The 17,544-nt window shown below is 39.3% G+C and overlaps 1 protein-coding gene across 1 annotated transcript; it reads left to right on the forward strand.

Moving 5' to 3' along the window:
* Positions 1 to 5,365: 5,365 nt before the first annotated feature.
* Positions 5,366 to 6,857, forward strand: LOC126814405 (iduronate 2-sulfatase). Its single transcript, XM_050539507.2, has one exon. The coding sequence runs from the start codon at positions 5,538 to 5,540 to the stop codon at positions 6,840 to 6,842; it is 1,305 nt and encodes a 434-aa protein (XP_050395464.1). The 5' UTR covers positions 5,366 to 5,537; the 3' UTR covers positions 6,843 to 6,857.
* The last annotated feature ends 10,687 nt before the right edge of the window (positions 6,858 to 17,544 follow it).

The following is a 17,544-nucleotide window of genomic DNA, read 5'->3' on the forward strand; positions in this document are numbered from 1 at the left end:
AAGGTAATGTGGTGATGTTCTGTTGTTGGAGGTAACCTGTAACGATCCTGGCCCTGTGACATCTTGCGTTGTCATCCTGGAAGATGAAACGGCGGCCATGACGTCGTGCGAATGGCACAACATGGACTGCCAAGATGTTGTCCCGGTAGTACTGGCCTGTAACACGCCCTGCAACAACATGTAAAGCCGTTCTTCCAGCAACAGTGATGCCTCCCCACACCATAACAGAACCATCCCCAAATCGATCATGTCTGATGACGTTAACGTTTCGACGACGCCACACCCTCCTACGTCTGTCCAAAAAATGAACAGTGAACCTTGACTCATCTGAAAACATCACATTGCTCCAGCGTCGATTATCCCAGTGTTGACGATCCCTACACCAACGACGTCTTGCCTGAATGTGATGATCTCTCAAACAAGGGATCACGCGAGGACGTCGGGCGCGAAGGTGACCCCTATGCAGTCGATTCCGAATCGTCTGGCCACTCACTCTCACACCAGTGTCTGTTTGAAGACGAGCGCTGATCTGATTTGCTGTGATGACACGATTTCTCAAGGCCAAGGTACGGATAAATCGATCCTGGGCTTGAGTTTTCGCCCTTGGTCGACCTGAGCGTGATCTGTCCTGTACAGATTGTGTATCACGGTATCTGGACCATAACCTGCTTATGACAGACTGAGAAACATTCATCGTCCGCGCCACAACCGCCTGTGTTGTGCCGATCTGTAGCATGCCAAGGGCACGTAACCTTTCATTTTGGGTAAGCCGACGCATATCAAAATTTGTTTTCTGGTCACTAAAACAATTAAACTGATGTTTCCACCCTGGAATTCAATGCCACAATGACTGTAACATTCAAAGTCGTGCAAATCTTGGGTTGGACCCCCATGATGATCCCAAGCATCACCTGCATTCCATGCGGTAGCTATTGGTGCGTTTGGGAGTCACATGTAACTGGAAATGTTTCTTCTGTTAGGTTCTATAGTGACTTTTTTCGTAGTCATTTTCATATTTTAGTATTATGCCCCCAAAATCAAATATCCCCTACTTTTTTTGAATAGTATATATATAGTCCTTGATCATACAACAGAAGTCAGCATGCACGATCTGCTCTGTACAATTTTGTTTGTTTTATTCGTAGTAACGGATGGGACGAAGAAGAATGTTTTATTTATAATATCTGAAGATATAAGACCACAACTGGACAATTATAAGGAATTAGATCTTGGACCGTCATACACACCAAATCTCGACGATCTAGCAGGTAAAAGTTTGTTGATGAAAAGAGCCTATGTTCAATGCGCCCTTTGTTCACCGAGTAGGACTTCTTTTCTAACTGGACGCAGGCCTGATACAACCCACGTTTACGACCTGAGGCATTATTTCCGAGATGTCGGAGGTAACTTTACAACCATGCCTCAATATTTTAAAAATAATGGTTACAGAAGTGTAGGTATGGGTAAAAATTTTCACCCAGGTATGCATGCGTCTCACAATGACGATCCTGTTTCATGGAATGAATTTTATCACCTGGAGGAAGACTATGGAGTGAAAGCACACAGATCGAGTTGGAGAGCTGTTTCTAAAGCAGAGCGACTCAAAGATCCACTAGTTGATGAACTGGTCGTAGCTCAGGCTAAGAAATCTCTAAATGAATTCGTGAAAGGCAAACAACCATTCTTCTTAGCCGTTGGGTTCCGGAGGCCCCACTTACCATTTCTCTTCCCAGAAGAATACTTAGCAGATTATCCTACAACTCAAATTCAGATTCCTGGTAATGATTACGCACCTATTGATATGCCAGAAATCGCATGGAATAAATATATGGAACTCAGAAGTTATAATGATATCGCAGCTTTAAATGTCACTGGAAATCTAAATACAACCATACCTGATCAATTCGTCAAAGATTTAAGAAGAGCCTACTTCAGTTCTGTCACGTTTATGGATGCTATGGTGGGAGAAGTGTTAGCGGAATTAAAGAAACTCAATTTGATGAATGACACAGTCATAGCCTTTATAGGTGATCATGGATATTCTTTAGGTGAACACGGGCTGTGGGGTAAAAATACTAACTTTGAAGATGCTGTACATGCGCCAATGATGGTCCGCGTTCCTGGTTTAACAGATCATGGGGCCGTCACAAATAAATTAGTAGAATTCGTTGATCTGTTTCCCACAATCGTAGAAGCAGCTGGGTTTTCTAAACTCCCTTTGTGTCCGGAAAGATCGACACAAGTTTCTCTTTGTACGGAAGGGAAAAGTTTGATCTCTCTCTTGTCAGATCCTGGTGCGCTGTGGAAACAGGCAGTCTTTTCACAATATAGACGGCGCAGCGATGTAATGGGATATTCGATAAAAACGGATAAATACCGCTATACTGAATGAGTTCGTTTTTCAGGAGCCCCAAACTATAAGGCAGATATATCTCAAGTGATAGGTAGAGAACTGTATGATCACATCAATGACTACCAGGAGAATATAAATCTGGCCGATCACCACGACAAAGTTAGCATCGTGGCAACATTGCGACAAACTTTGCATGCTGGATGGAGACCCACTCATTTTCATACGGACTTGATTGGGAAATAAAATGTTTAAATCCTATTCCTTTACTTTTTAAATATACTCTTCAAAAAACGTAAGGGAAATTGAAATGCAAAAACCTATGCAGGTTGCGATATGATAAATAGTCATGGACACTTGACATGCTTTGAGAGTATGTTCACAGATGAAGAACTTATCGCCCCAACAGAACCACTGAGCTGCACGTGCGACAAGCAATAGCACCATACACGTGGGAGGGGTTCACTGTCAATTTGACACTTCAAGGAAGGGTTGATGAAAACTGCCGCGCGCTGGTTTATCCTATCCATGTTTGCTTCCCTATCGGTTCTTGCATAAGATTTACTGTTTAGCGTATCTTTGCTTTAGTGAGTTACGTTTAATTTGCAATGAGACGTCTTTAACATGATGAACGTCTACGGGCTATTGACATTCTTCAAATGGGTTCTACACAGCGAGCAGTAGCCATGGCAACATGCTTAATGTGATCCACAGACTGTGGAACTGGTACCAACAAACACACAATGTTGATGATAGACCTCGTTCAGGTCGTCCTAGAGCGACTACACAAGGCCAGGATCGATACATTCGTACACAGGTCCTGCGAAATCGAGAACAAACGGCCAATCAGCTTTCTGTAAACTTGTACCAAGTTACAGGAATTCGAGTTACGCCCCAAACGATTAGAAATCGGCTACATGCAGCCCATTTGCCACACTGATCAGCAGTGAATATTCGCTAGGCCGCGACAATCACTGATAAGGATGACATCGATGCGACTTAATGAGCCACAACTATTAACTTTTTTCCTCCGACAAATTAAATTCTAAAACATTTTTTTATATGGCAAACAGGCGTCAATGGTGTAGGCAGCGTAGAAATTGGGATAATCGTCGATGGGCGCGTGTAATGTTCTCAGATATGTCCAGATTTACTCTGGATTTCACCGATAGGCGTGCTCTCGTTTGGAGGCGTGTAAATGAGCGTCATGCTAACGTTAACGTCAGACAGCGTGACAGATTCGGGCGTGGGTCTGTTAGGGTGTGGGGAGGAATAACCATGACTGGCAGAACGGACTTGCCTATTGTTCAAGGAAGGGTCACTGGTGTGTACTACCGTGACCACATCATGGCACCGATAGTTCGGCCCTTTGCTAAAGGTGCAGGTCGACGTTTCTTCTTTCAAGATGATAATGCCCGTGGCCACGGCGCTCGTGTCGTGAATGACTACCCCAGCGTCACCATATTGTCCATATGCCTTGGCCAGCCATATGAGTCCTGACCTTTCCCCTATACAGCATGTCTGGGACATGATCGGGAGACGTGTTCGTCGACGTCAACCGACAACACTGCAAGAATTGGCCGTGGCACTGCAAGAGGAGTGGGTCAGATTGCCCCAAATCGTGATTGGACGGTTGATTAGGAGCATGCCACGACGAACTGCTGAATGTTTGAGGATTGGTGGAGCGATTACTCATTAAGACAAAAATCAAAAACGCCCATATGAACTGTTTGTTTATGTTCATGTGTAGGCAATTGGCCTGTTATTAACATACACTGGTTACCTCTAATAAAAACAGCAGTGCATTTCCGCAGTGCATTTTGTGTTCTGAATATCCCCTACTTTTTTTTTTGAAGAGTATTTAAACATGGATAGGCATCTGAAACCAAACATGTGGTTGAAGAAATGTAGAGTGGTGGACTTTGACCCCCTTCCCATCAGAATCCCGTAAATCTCGCTTACGAACATCAACGTACTTCTCTTGAGATAGTACTTACTGGGTTGTTTTTTAAAAAAAAAAGATTTCCATGCGTCTGTGACGTATGCCTGGATGCCACTCCACGGCTTGGTAAAATACGATATGAAATCGTACAGGCGCTCATATTTTGTCCTGTTGTCTGTGCCTGATCGGATTTGTTTAATGGTACATAATGTCGATTGCTTATTATCCCTCTATTTCGTTGAGAAAATGGTTTATGGTTCAAATTGCAAATCTCGCTAATTAAATTAAGTTTCGATGCGCCATTTGCATTCTTCGCTAAACATCAAATTTCTCACGGCTTAATCCACGGTAATTATTTAATATTTAATTAAGAAATCAAAATAGAAACCCTACATAATGCCCGGGCTTCGATTCAAACGGGGTTTTTTTGGGTTTTTTTTTTAAATAAAGCCTTCTAAAATATTGTCGCACACAATAAAATGGTGATCGGCTTATTTCACAGTGAAGCAGCATAGATCGATGGAATTTCAATTCCACAAATCTTTGTAAATAATGAACGGAATTGGACTAATTTTAGACCGATATTCCTTTTAAGAGATTCATATTTTCACAATATGGTAGTTGGCAACTGATTCATGTGGTGCCTAAATAGCGCATCCGGACTTTAATGCATGTGCGATACATCTATGTCTCTATACTGTTATTCGCAACTGTCGTTTGTCGGTTCAGGATTGGCGGCTACACTAGAGTTGTTCCCAGACTGAAATATGGTGCATAGGTGTTGCTCTCTGGGGAGTAATATAGACTAGGTGGCGTTGGCCTACCGCTTCCCGTTTCAGAGTTATACTACTTGAAGCCCGTGCAGCGCCGGGTCATCCGCTAGTTGATAAAATTGTATCGCAAATAGGATCTTTGCTTTAAATCAGAATGGTACAGAAGTGGACCGACTGAAGAGTCAGGTGTTGATAGAAGAATATCTTATCAATAATTATGGTACACTTTCGGTCCTGTGATAGCACATATTCCGTATATAAATATGGTCACAACTCAGGATAGCGACATGCAATCATTATGCTGTTCTGTGCAATTATTGTTATTTTGTTCCTACCTGTGGAAGGGGCGAAGAAAAATGTTTTGTTTATAATATCCGATGATTTTAGACCACAGCTCGATGCTTATAAGGAATTCAATCTTGGACCGTCATACACACCAAATCTCGACGATCTAGCAGATAAGAGTTTGTTGATGAAAAGAGCTTATGTACAATGCGCCCTTTGTTCACCGAGTAGGACTTCTTTTCTGACAGGACGCAGACCCGATACAACCCGCGTTTACGATCTGAAGCATTATTTCCGAGATGTCGGAGGCAACTTTACAACCATACCTCAGTTTTTTAAAAGTCATGGATACAGAAGTGTGGGTATGGGTAAAATTTTTCACCCAGGTGTCGTGGCGTCCAACAATGAAGATCCTCCGTCCTGGAATAAATTTTACTACCTAGAGGAAGATCCGGATTTGAGTGTAAGTTGGAGGGCTGTTTCAAAAGCCGAGCGACTGAAAGATCCATTAATTGATGAACTGGTCGTAGCTCAAGCTAAGAAATCGCTACACAATCTCGCCAGCGGAAGACACCCATTCTTCTTGGCCATTGGGTTCCGCAGGCCCCACTTGCCATTTGTCTTCCCAGAAGAATACTTAGCAGATTATCCTACAACTCAAATTCAGATTCCTGGTAATGATTACGCCCCTATTGATATGCCGGCAATCGCTTGGAGTAAGTACGAGGAGCTTAGAAGTTACCATGATATCGGGGCTTTGAACGTCACTGGAAATCTTAACACGACCTTGCCTGATCAAATAGTCAAAGATTTAAGACGAGCATACTTCAGTTCTGTCACGTTTGTTGATGCTATGGTGGGCGAAGTTTTAGCGGAAGTAGAGAAACTAAATTTAATGGACGATACAATCATATCATTTATTGGCGATCACGGATTTTCTTTAGGTGAGCACGGGCTGTGGGCTAAAAATACTAATTTTGAAGATGCTGTACATGCGCCAATGATGATTCGAGTGCCTGGTTTAACAGATCATGGGGCCATCACATATAAATTAGTAGAATTCGTTGATCTGTTTCCCACAATCGTAGAGGCCGCTGGTTTTCCACAACTTCATCAATGTCCAGAAAGATCATCACAGGTTTATCTTTGTACAGAAGGGAAAAGTATGGTCCCTCTGATGACAGATCCTGATGCACAGTGGAAATCGGCTGTCTTTTCACAATACGAACGGCCTGGTAATGTAATGGGATATTCAGTGAAAACGGATAGGTATCGCTATACTGAATGGGTTCGGTTATCTGAAAGAACGAATTATAATTCAGATATGGCTGATGGACATGTAGTAGGCCGAGAACTGTATGATCACGAAAATGACTACCAGGAGAATGTAAACCTGGCCGATCACCACGACAAAGTCAGCATTGTCGCATCATTGAAGCAAACCTTACATGATGGATGGAGGCCAATTCATACGGATTTGATTGGAAAATAAGACATTAAAATAATATTCGTCTTGTTTTAATTTTGTAACGTTATGTCTAAACGCGTTGGATGCTTACTAAATTCAGGAACTCGGGGTTCATACATATAACTGTATCAATAGTCAACAACAGTTTTACTTAGTCATAATACACGACACAAAATACAAAGGGTTGTATACACTAGGTTCACGTCGTTACATTGTGGGGTTTTGGGGTCATGTAGGATCGTTTTAGTCTCCATCTTCGAACAACACATACATTACGAGTTTTTGACCAATCAAAGCATTAGATAATTAATGAAATTCTATACTATTCAAAAAAAGTAGAGGATATTTGATTTTTAAGTGTTATTAAAGTCACCTAATGAAACTGACGAAGAAACAAATGACAAAATGAAATGAAGTTCACATTCATCGATTTATTCCAAATGATCGTTAGACTAAGTAAGGCACAGACTGACCATTATAAGGGTAAAATGATACCCGGGGTCAAACAGCAAAGTTACCACAGCATCACAACCAAGTCAGTAACGGGTAAATCCTCCTCTGTTTGCCCAACAAGCATTGATCCGACGTGGCATACTCCTAATGAGACGTCTAAGGTCATTTTGGTCCAGATTGTCCCATTCCTGTTGCAACGCAGCAGCAAGTTCTTGGACATTGGCAGGACGTTGTTGACGTTGACGTAACCTCTGTCCAAGCATGTCCCAGACATGCTCGATGGGGGAGAGGTCGGGAGTCAGTGCTGGCCAAGGTAATGTGGTGATTTTCTGTTGTTGGAGGTAACCTGTAACGATCCTGGCCCTGTGACATCTTGCGTTGTCATCCTGGAAGATGAAACGGCGGCCATGACGTCGTGCGAACGGCACAACATGGACTGCCAAGATGTTGTCCCGGTAGTACTGGCCTGTAACACGCCCTGCAACAACATGTAAAGCCGTTCTTCCAGCAACAGTGATGCCTCCCCACACCATAACAGAACCACCCCCAAATCGATCATGTCTGATGACGTTAACGTCTTGGAAGCGCTCGTTTCGACGACGCCACACCCTCCTACGTCTGTCCAAAAAATCAACAGTGAACCTTGACTCATCTGAAAACATCACATTGCTCCAGCGTCGATTATCCCAGTGTTGACGATCCCTACACCAACGACGTCTTGCCTGAATGTGATGATCTCTCAAACCATGGATCACGCGAGGACGTCGGGCGCGAAGGTGACCCCTATGCAGTCGATTCCGAATCGTCTGGCCACTCACTCTCACACCAGTGTCTGTTTGAAGACGAGCGCTGATCTGATTTGCTGTGATGACACGATTTCTCAAGGCCAAGGTACGGATAAATCGATCCTGGGTTTGAGTTGTCGCCCTTGGTCGACCTGAGCGTGGTCTGTCCTGTACAGATTGTGTATCACGGTATATGGACCATAGCCTGCTTATGACAGACTAAGAAACATTCATCGTCCGCGCCACAACCGCCTGTGTTGTGCCGATCTGTAGCATGCCAAGGGCACGTAACCTTTCATTTTGGGTAAGCCGACGCATATCAAAATTTGTTTTCTGGTCACTAAAACAATTAAACTGATGTTTCCACCCTGGAATTCAATGCCACAATGACTGTAACATTCAAAGTCAGAGTCGTGCAAATCTTGGGTTGGACCCCCATGATGATCCCAAGCATCACCTGCATTCCATGCGGTAGCTATTGGTGCATTTGGGCGTCACATGTAACTGGAAATGTTTCTTCTGTTAGGTTCTATAGTGACTTTTTTCGTAGTCATTTGCATATTTTAGTATTATGCCCCCAAAATCAAATATCCCCTACTTTTTTTGAATAGTATACATAATATGCAAGCACTTGATCACCCCCTTTTTGATTTTCGGAAATTATGCCCGGATAGCGGCGCTACCGCCTACTCTTATATCGAATTCCAACTGTCAAGGGATCTTTTACGTGCACGCCAAAGTGTACATGGGGTCTCGGTGTTTCGTACCTTCCTAATGACTATATGTTGTCCCTTGCCAGGTCCTCTGGCCTGCATCACTGACAAGTTGGAACCACGACGGAAAATCCATATGGATTTTCTAGGTGAACGCAGGGATTGAACACGGTCCCTCCATGTTATCGAGCCAACATCGTACTCACTGAGCCTCCGTATTATCATAGTATTATCTCGTACAATTGCAACAATTTTGTACACACGGTTGTAACCATGCTTAAAGAACCCTTTATATATCCATGGGTTGATTGATTGCCTTTGTGGATAGATACCTTTACCTCCATAAATATTGAATTGTGCAAAATGTATAGACATTTTATGGAATTAACAGTCACATTCGATTTACTGATTACTCATCGATCACTTAATTGATTTAGAGTTGCCCCATTAAAATGCAATTCCTGGGTTGGATAGGAAACGACAAGGCAAGTTAATTTATTGGCCACACCCCTGGATGCCAGGTTAGCAATGCTGATGATTCAGTGACCTATGCAGGTAACAATTCTCTGCAATATAATTCTACGTCGCTCAGTAGTATACATGTAGCATCATTGCTTGATATTGGCTAGAGAAGCCTAGTTGCAACGTCACTCAGTAATAAGCACTTATTGTCTTCCATAGAATTGTGACCTGTGTTTTTCCAGTTCAATTACTAAATACCACTGAAACAAGTTACTCCGTGGCCGTCTAATTGGTTTAAACATGATCCCATATAATGTTGAATAGTACAGAGAAAGACGAAATATGACCACGTGACTCCACTTTCTAAGGAGCTTGCATTGGTTGCCCGTTAAATATCGGATCATGTTCAAAATTAATGTGTTGGCATACCAGGTACTCTATAATCAAGCACCAGGCTATATCAAAGAGATGATTACAAAATTAAATCCAAATCGAAATCTTCGATCAACTTCGCTCAATCTACTTGCAGAAACGCTCACAACTGAAACGTGGTGGAGATCGAGCCTTTTCTGTATATTATTATATTTACCGAATAGTCCATGGTACTTCAACGTATCATAATAGCTTATTAGACCGCTATTTGAGCTGACCTGATTTGTTTCATTAGCATCTCAAACTGAGGAATGAACACGAACAGTGCAATACATAGGGAGGGGGGGGGCTGTGGCCATCAGTTGTATAGTATATGAAAAAGCAAATTAAAATTTTTGGATGTCACATTATTAATAGTCTTATTGCAGAAATGTGCTCCCGAAGTGCGGTCAAGCGGAACTGACCTCGTTTATAAGACTTTGTGATTGTTTTTTTCCCTCGCTTTTTCCCTCGCTTTTTTGGATATAAAATTCTACAATACTGGAATGTGAACTGGATATTTAAGTGTGTGGTCAGTGGAATTTTTCCCTAAATGCCTGGGCCCTCACAACATGGATACTTGGAAGAATATAAAAGAAAGGACCCTGAAGGTAAATGTTATCAGTCTGAAAAATGTATGTATTGATGATGTTATTCAAGCAGTTGAAGATAAATATGGAGATGGGAGTTGTATTGGTTGTGTCCCTAGACAGCCAAATATAATTGAAATAACTTTAAATACAGTCGATAATGCAATTGGTATGTGTCAAGGAATTAGTGTTAGTGGAAAAAACTATAAATGCGAAATGTTATATTCTCCATATACCGTTGTTTCGTTTATGAATATACCGATTCACGTCGAAGATGAAATTATACTATAGAAACTAGAATCACATGGGGTAGAAATAGCTGGTCCAGTTATCCGTCACTTCTATGACAAGTTTAAAACTTGTGCGAACGGGACCAGGCATGTGAAATGCAAGTTTCCACCCCACATTACATCCTTACCGTGGGCGATGAATTTCGACACAGACGAAGGAATTAGAAGCTTTAAGGTTCTGCACAATAACCAGAGTAAGGTCTCTTTTAAATGTTTTTCCCCACACCATTTAATTTTTAGGTGCCCCAAAATTAGGTGTAATAAGTGTGGTCATTTTGGTCACATGGCGTACGGATGTCCTGAATCCTTTTGTGATACCTGTAATAATGTTTCAAATAAGTGTCAGTGCTATATGGAAGAAGAAGAATTTGATCATGAACAACATATGTCGAGTGAAAACACAAAGCCTAAAGATATCGACTTAAATGTCAACTTTACTCAGTCTATAGAAACAGAGCAAACAAAGAACGCGGGAAAATGTGATGAAACAAATGTCCGTGATGACGACCATCTAGCAAGTGATGAACAGGCTCACAACGCGAGTGTAGATGAGTCTCCCCCTAAACCAGTGCCGAAACGAACAAAATATGACAAACAAGAGAATGCTACGAATAATAACGAGACAATGGATGTGTGTGATTTTATAACCCCGACCGAATCCACTAGATATGAAAACAACGGAACGAAAATCTCTGATATTGATGTGAATGACTACTCGGTTATATCGGCAGTGAATACAACTCAATGCGGACAAGAAACATTAATTTAACTACTTTTATCTCTTATACTATTCATAATGGCCTTGCTAATAACAACATGGAACGTAAACGGTTTAAGAGACTTTAAAAAAATAAATAAAATATTCTCTTTATTGCAGGAATCAAATTCAAATATTATTTGTCTTCAGGAAACGTTTTGGGATAAAGACTTTCTCGGGTCTATTGTGCATTTGCGGGATGGGATTATATATTGCAGTTTTTCAGGAAACAATAGAAGAAAGGGGGTAGCTATACTCTTAAAAATAGTATAATAAAATCGTCAGCAGACGAAGAGGGTCGCATTGTTAAAGTAGACCTAGAAATAGAGGATAAAATGATATCTGTAATATCTGTTTATGCACCAAATGATTATTTAGAAAGAATTAAGTTTTTAAAGACATTAGATTTATTTACAACAGATAATTGTATCATAGGTGGTGATTTAAATGGGGTCTTAGACCCATTTATGGACCGAAGTAAAGGCATGACTACAAATAAAGCAAGCAGTATAGCTCTTAGACAATATATTGAGGGCAATAACATGTGCGATATATATCGACACAAATACCCTGATAAACTCCAATTTACAAGATGTCAAACTATAGAAAATAATTACAAAATGAGCAGAATAGATTATTTTCTTATAAAACGACCTTTGATATATAATGTTATAAATGTATCAATTATTCACAGTCAGTTATCAGATCATAGCCAAATTAATCTAAAGATAGATTTTTCCGAATTACATATTTAATAATAATTTACTCTTAGATGAAATATTTTGTACAGAAATCAGAAGTATTATACATACGGAGTTAAAAAACCCTATTTACACATCTGAACCACTGATATGGTGGGACAGTCTTAACTATAAATGTAAAGCAGCCGCACAAAGATTTCGAAGGCTAAAATTCAAAAGAAGAAAAAACGTTTTTGGAATATTCAAAATAAACTGCAAAATGAATAGTTTAATAGCACGTGGTGTTAAGACAGATTACACTGTTATAACTGAGTTAGGAATCAACCTGGAAAGTTTTGAAAATCAACAGTGTGAGGCTGCTTTTTTAAGATCAAAGGTCAAATATGCGACCGAAAGCGATAGGAATACACAATACTTCATTAATCTAGAAAAGCAACGACAAAATAAAAATTACATTAAAGAACTAATAGATAGTAAAGGAGAAATACTAACAGATAATTGCTCAATTAATCATGAATGCGCAGCTTTTTATAAATCACTATATTCTAAAGCTGTTAATGAAAATATAGATGAAATGAATAATGTATGCAAAACTATCAGAGTCGGATAGAGATTTTTGTGACAGAAATATTACACTTGGGGAACTTACCCAAGCCCTTAAATCAATGTCTAAAGGGAAGAGCCCGGGTTTAAGTGGGTTGACAACAAATTTTTACATAGCCTTTTGGGACCTTTTAGGTCCTGTATACTTAAATATACTTAATTTATGTTTTTATGAAAGGGAGCCTGTCTCGATCCATGCGTAAAGGTATGATATGTGTAATATATAAGGACAAGGGAGATAAGCGACAGTTGAACAATTTCCGACCCATATCCCTGCTACAGACGGATTATAAGGTTCTATCCAGGTGTCTGGCACTCAGGCTACGAACAGTAATCCATAAACTTGTATCTGAAGAGCAAACTTGTGGCGTGCCGGGGCGATATATTGCTGAGAATATTGCAAGTATAAGAGACATAATTGACTATGTTGACTATGAAAACCAGGATGGATTTATTATGAAACTTGACGCAGAAAAAGCCTTTGATAGAGTTAGCCACAATTATCTTTTTACTGTATTGATGTATTTTGGGTTTGGGGAAATTTTTATATCATGGATTAAAATTTTTTTTAGTAATGCAATAAGTACTATAAAGTGTAATGGTCATTTGTCCCCCATCTTCGATTGGTCAAGGGGAATAAAACAAGGATGTCCGATATCAGCCATGCTATATGTATTGACAGCAGAACCACTTAATATTATCATAAAACAATCTCCTCTTAAAGGTATTAGTATTAGTGGCTGTGAGGCGATTTCATTGATATACCAACATGCAGATGATATCACTTTAACTCTCTCGGATGAAAAATCAGTAAATAATTTTTTTTGAAATTATTGAACCCTATTGTTTAGCATCAGGAGCAAAAATGAATGTTGAAAAGTCAGAAATAATGCCTGTTGGTAAATCGGTCCATACCACATATAGCTTTAATATACCAGTTAATATTGTTACTGAGTGCATGTTAATTCTAAGTATATATCTTGGACCGAATAAACTGTATTGTGAAAATATGAACTGGCGTACTAAAGTTACAAAAATCAAACAAATTCTTAATTTATGGAGTAAACTAAATTTAACTAAATTATATTTTCTTATGGCCGTTCTACCAATACCCCCGGATATTGCAATTGAAATAAACAAGGCTATTCGTAACTTCCTTTGGAATGGTAAACCTCCACGTATAAAACAAACTTCGGTTATTGGGAATAAATGCGACGGTGGATTGAGCTCTCCTGATCTTAACCTCAAGAGTAAAGCCTTAAGTCTAAAATGGTTAATTAAATTTAGTGACGAACAGTATGCTCATATATGGCAAAAACACAATGATGTATTTTATTAACACGTACGGTAATTTTAATCTTGGTAAAGATATCTTAAAAGTTTTATATACCAAAAGATTATTGAAGAATTTACCAGTTTTTTATAAAAACTTACTAGAATCCTGGGATGATTTAAACAAAGGCACAAGACCCTTCCCAGATACAATTGTGGATATAGCTATACAACCATTGTTTAACAATAAATATATTAAGAATAATAATAAACCCCTAAATAATGATACTTTCATTATTTCGGGCATTAGACAAATAGCTGATATTTTAGATAATACTAAACCTGGGTTTATATCTACAAAACGTATTATTAGTTTAATTCACGCTTATAACCCTAAACGTAGATATAACACAATTGTTAGAAATTACGAATTAATTAAGACAAGTATCCCCCAATCATGGTTGAGAGTAATTCACACTAACACGTATGTAACAACAATGTCGTCTTCCAACACGAGTCATATGATAGACGATGAATTGATAACACCAAATAAAAAAACTTCTAAATTCTGCTATCAGAATCTACTCAGCTATAAATTTGTTCAACCAACTTGTTTAAATTATTGTGAGAAAAAGGGTTTCGTGTGTAATTTTCCTATCATATGGAAAAACGTGTTTTGTACTTACAAAAATCCTAAATGTGTTGACTTAGATTTTAAAGTTGTACATAATATATTATGGTCAAAAGAAAAGCTATTTAAGATAGGTAAAGTAAGCGACGAATATTGTCCTGTTTGTAAATTAATGCTCGAAGATATTGAACATTTATTCATTAGATGCCAACATTTGACAGATTTTAAACTTTTGATTAAAGATATACTAGTGGATATATTGAAAATGAATATAAGTATTAATGAACTAGGCACTGTTATTTTATTTGGTCTTCAACAGTCATGTAAAACCCTTCCAATAGAGTTATGTAATATTATTTTATGTACAGTAAGAATAGCTATATACAAAAGAAAAATGTTAGCCTTCAAAGATGGACATATTATAGATGTAAAGCCATTGTTTAAAAGATCGTTAAAAGATCATATATACTGTGTAAATATCTACTAAAAAAAAAAAAAAAAGTTTTTATTTCAAATGTTACATACATGAGGTCAACATTGTAAACAATAGGTTTATCTTCAGCATTGTGTCTGTTGCACCCATAAAGACTATATAATTCGTACAGTCCCAACATGTTCCCTCTTCTTCCAATGATTTTTCACAAAAAAAACATCTACAACTCATAGAATTGACGTTGTCTTCAATGACAGCGTCTGCGAGGGTTGTTCAGAGAGGCCGCCATATTGCACTATTTTGTGCGTCGGTCGGGTCTATTTCAGATATACACAATCAATTCTGTTGATGTTTTTAGCGTTGGGATTGACTAATAGTTAATGTGTTTCAATTCTAAAACAAATATTTTAAACTTTAACGCAAATTTAGAAAATAGCCAAATTCTGGCTGGGATTACTGAGCAAAATGGCCATTCACTGTATACGTGAGAAAAAAAAGCTAGCCACCAATTAATTTTCGTACGTTAGTTACGTACGATATGGTTTATGTGGTACTTCAACCATTCTTTATGGGTACTTGGACACAAAAACAATTGTCAGATTTTAAGAGATTTATTTATATGACCATTTAGTAATTAAACCATTAAAACAGTGAGTCCTATTCTTCAGTTTGTAGCAAATAACCGTGTCCTTTCTCTGTGGTACCTTTGTCAGATTTTTGTTATGGATCAAACGTAAATATCTGTACTACACGCTAAAACAAAACCAGTAAGACAAGCCTGTCAGGATCTGCGGATATTCTACTTTTACTTTTAATAACGATATTGTAATTAACGACAGAAATGACAATCTGTTAAGCCAACTTCCGCTTAACATAAAAAGCTTACATTAACAGTTATCGGAAGACACTCGCCCATTATATATCAAAAGATATTATATTCCGCGTTCTCTTTGGTTTAGAATATCGCACATCACGCCCACCCCCCCCCACCCACCTCTCTCTCTCTCTCTCTCTCTCTCCACGGGGGGTTGGATGACCGAATGGTTAGCGTGTGTGCGCTGTATCATCAGGTCTGTCATTGAGTAAGCTGGCGTGGTTTCGATTCCCTGGTTGTACGTAACAAGCATGGGGGACGCTAGTCCAACCTCTTGGGTTTTCTCCGGGTTCTCCGGTTTCCTCCCACTGCTAAAGGCCCTTACGCGCAAGCGATTTATTGAAATAGAAATTGAACCATATATTATTCCCGAAATTTTAAACTCTCTCACACACACCGTGGGGACGCTAGTCCAACCCCGTGGGTTTTCTCCGGGTTCTCCGGTTTCCTCCCACTGCTAAAGACCCTTACGCGCAAGCGATTTATTGAAATAAAAATTGAACCATATGTTAGTCCCGAAATTTTAAACTCTCTCTCACACACTCTCTCTCTCTCTCTCTCTCTCTCTCTCCACATACGCAATGACTCGGGGTTTTTTGTACTCAGATTTGTATTTGAATAGTGATTGGGGAACAGGCATGGCCTATAGTAAACCCCTCGCATGATATTGTTACGTAACGGCGATGGATCCAACCCTGTCGAAAAGTGGATCGGGGATTTGGACCTATCCGCGAGAAGCGAGAAACCCCCGACTTTTTGCATGGGGTTATAATTTGGAAGATTTATTTAATCGATTAAATAATTGCGTTGTTTGATTATTTGTGATTTTGAGAGTCGTTTTATATATAAACATCGGGTTTGACTGAAATTATTTGTTCAATAATTAAATTGCAAAGGCTCATTTTATACACCTCAAAGAAAAAAACCCCGAATGGCGCCAACATACTTGTGTCGAAATTCTGTTATCGAATGACTTCTAGTTTATCTTATCTTCAAGGGTAAATCTCATATACCGCTTCTTATCAAATAGATCGTACCCTTGATAGCGTGCAGGTGCAGATTCACTATTATTTTGTAAATAAAATGAAATGGGGTTTAACCTCCTCTGTCACGGATTACTAAAATCGGTATATGCAGAAATATTAATCTGTATATATATATATAAACGAGAAATTGTTTTGTAGAAAACCAAACGGCTAAGAGGGAGACGGGTGTGTGTGTGTGTGTGTGTGGGGGGGGGGGTGTTATTGGGTTTAACGTCCACTCGATATAAATTAGGTCATTTCGGGACTAACACATGTTTCGATTTTATTCCAAAAATATGATTCTTTAGCTGGATGTCGGGGAAACCAGTCCGAACGGTTGATCTTGAAGATTGTAAAATAACCTTTTTTATGTAGACTTCAAAGAGTAGTGTGTTCGGGGGCTGTCACGGAAAGTGTGCAAGGTAAACGAACCCTCTACAGTTGATGATTGAATAAGAGCAGGAAACCCCAAATCTCGCTTAATTCGTATTGCACATCCATCTGATTAAAATACAGATCTATATTTCGTTTCGGTTTTTTTATACTTTCGATGGCCTGAAGATCTGACCAGTTGTAGTCGATTCAGGGGTCATACGAGCGGCTTTTGACCCTATGACGTCCTACCTTTGATTAACCAATCAGCGTTGATGTTTCTAGTAGGATACCCACAGTTCCGTGCATCACACACCAAGAACTCGCTGCAACAGACTGTTATTTAACAACTCT

The sequence above is a fragment of the Patella vulgata genome, chromosome 3, assembly GCF_932274485.2.
Source record: "Patella vulgata chromosome 3, xgPatVulg1.2, whole genome shotgun sequence".
In the NCBI taxonomy this organism is placed as follows: Eukaryota; Metazoa; Mollusca; class Gastropoda; family Patellidae; genus Patella; species Patella vulgata.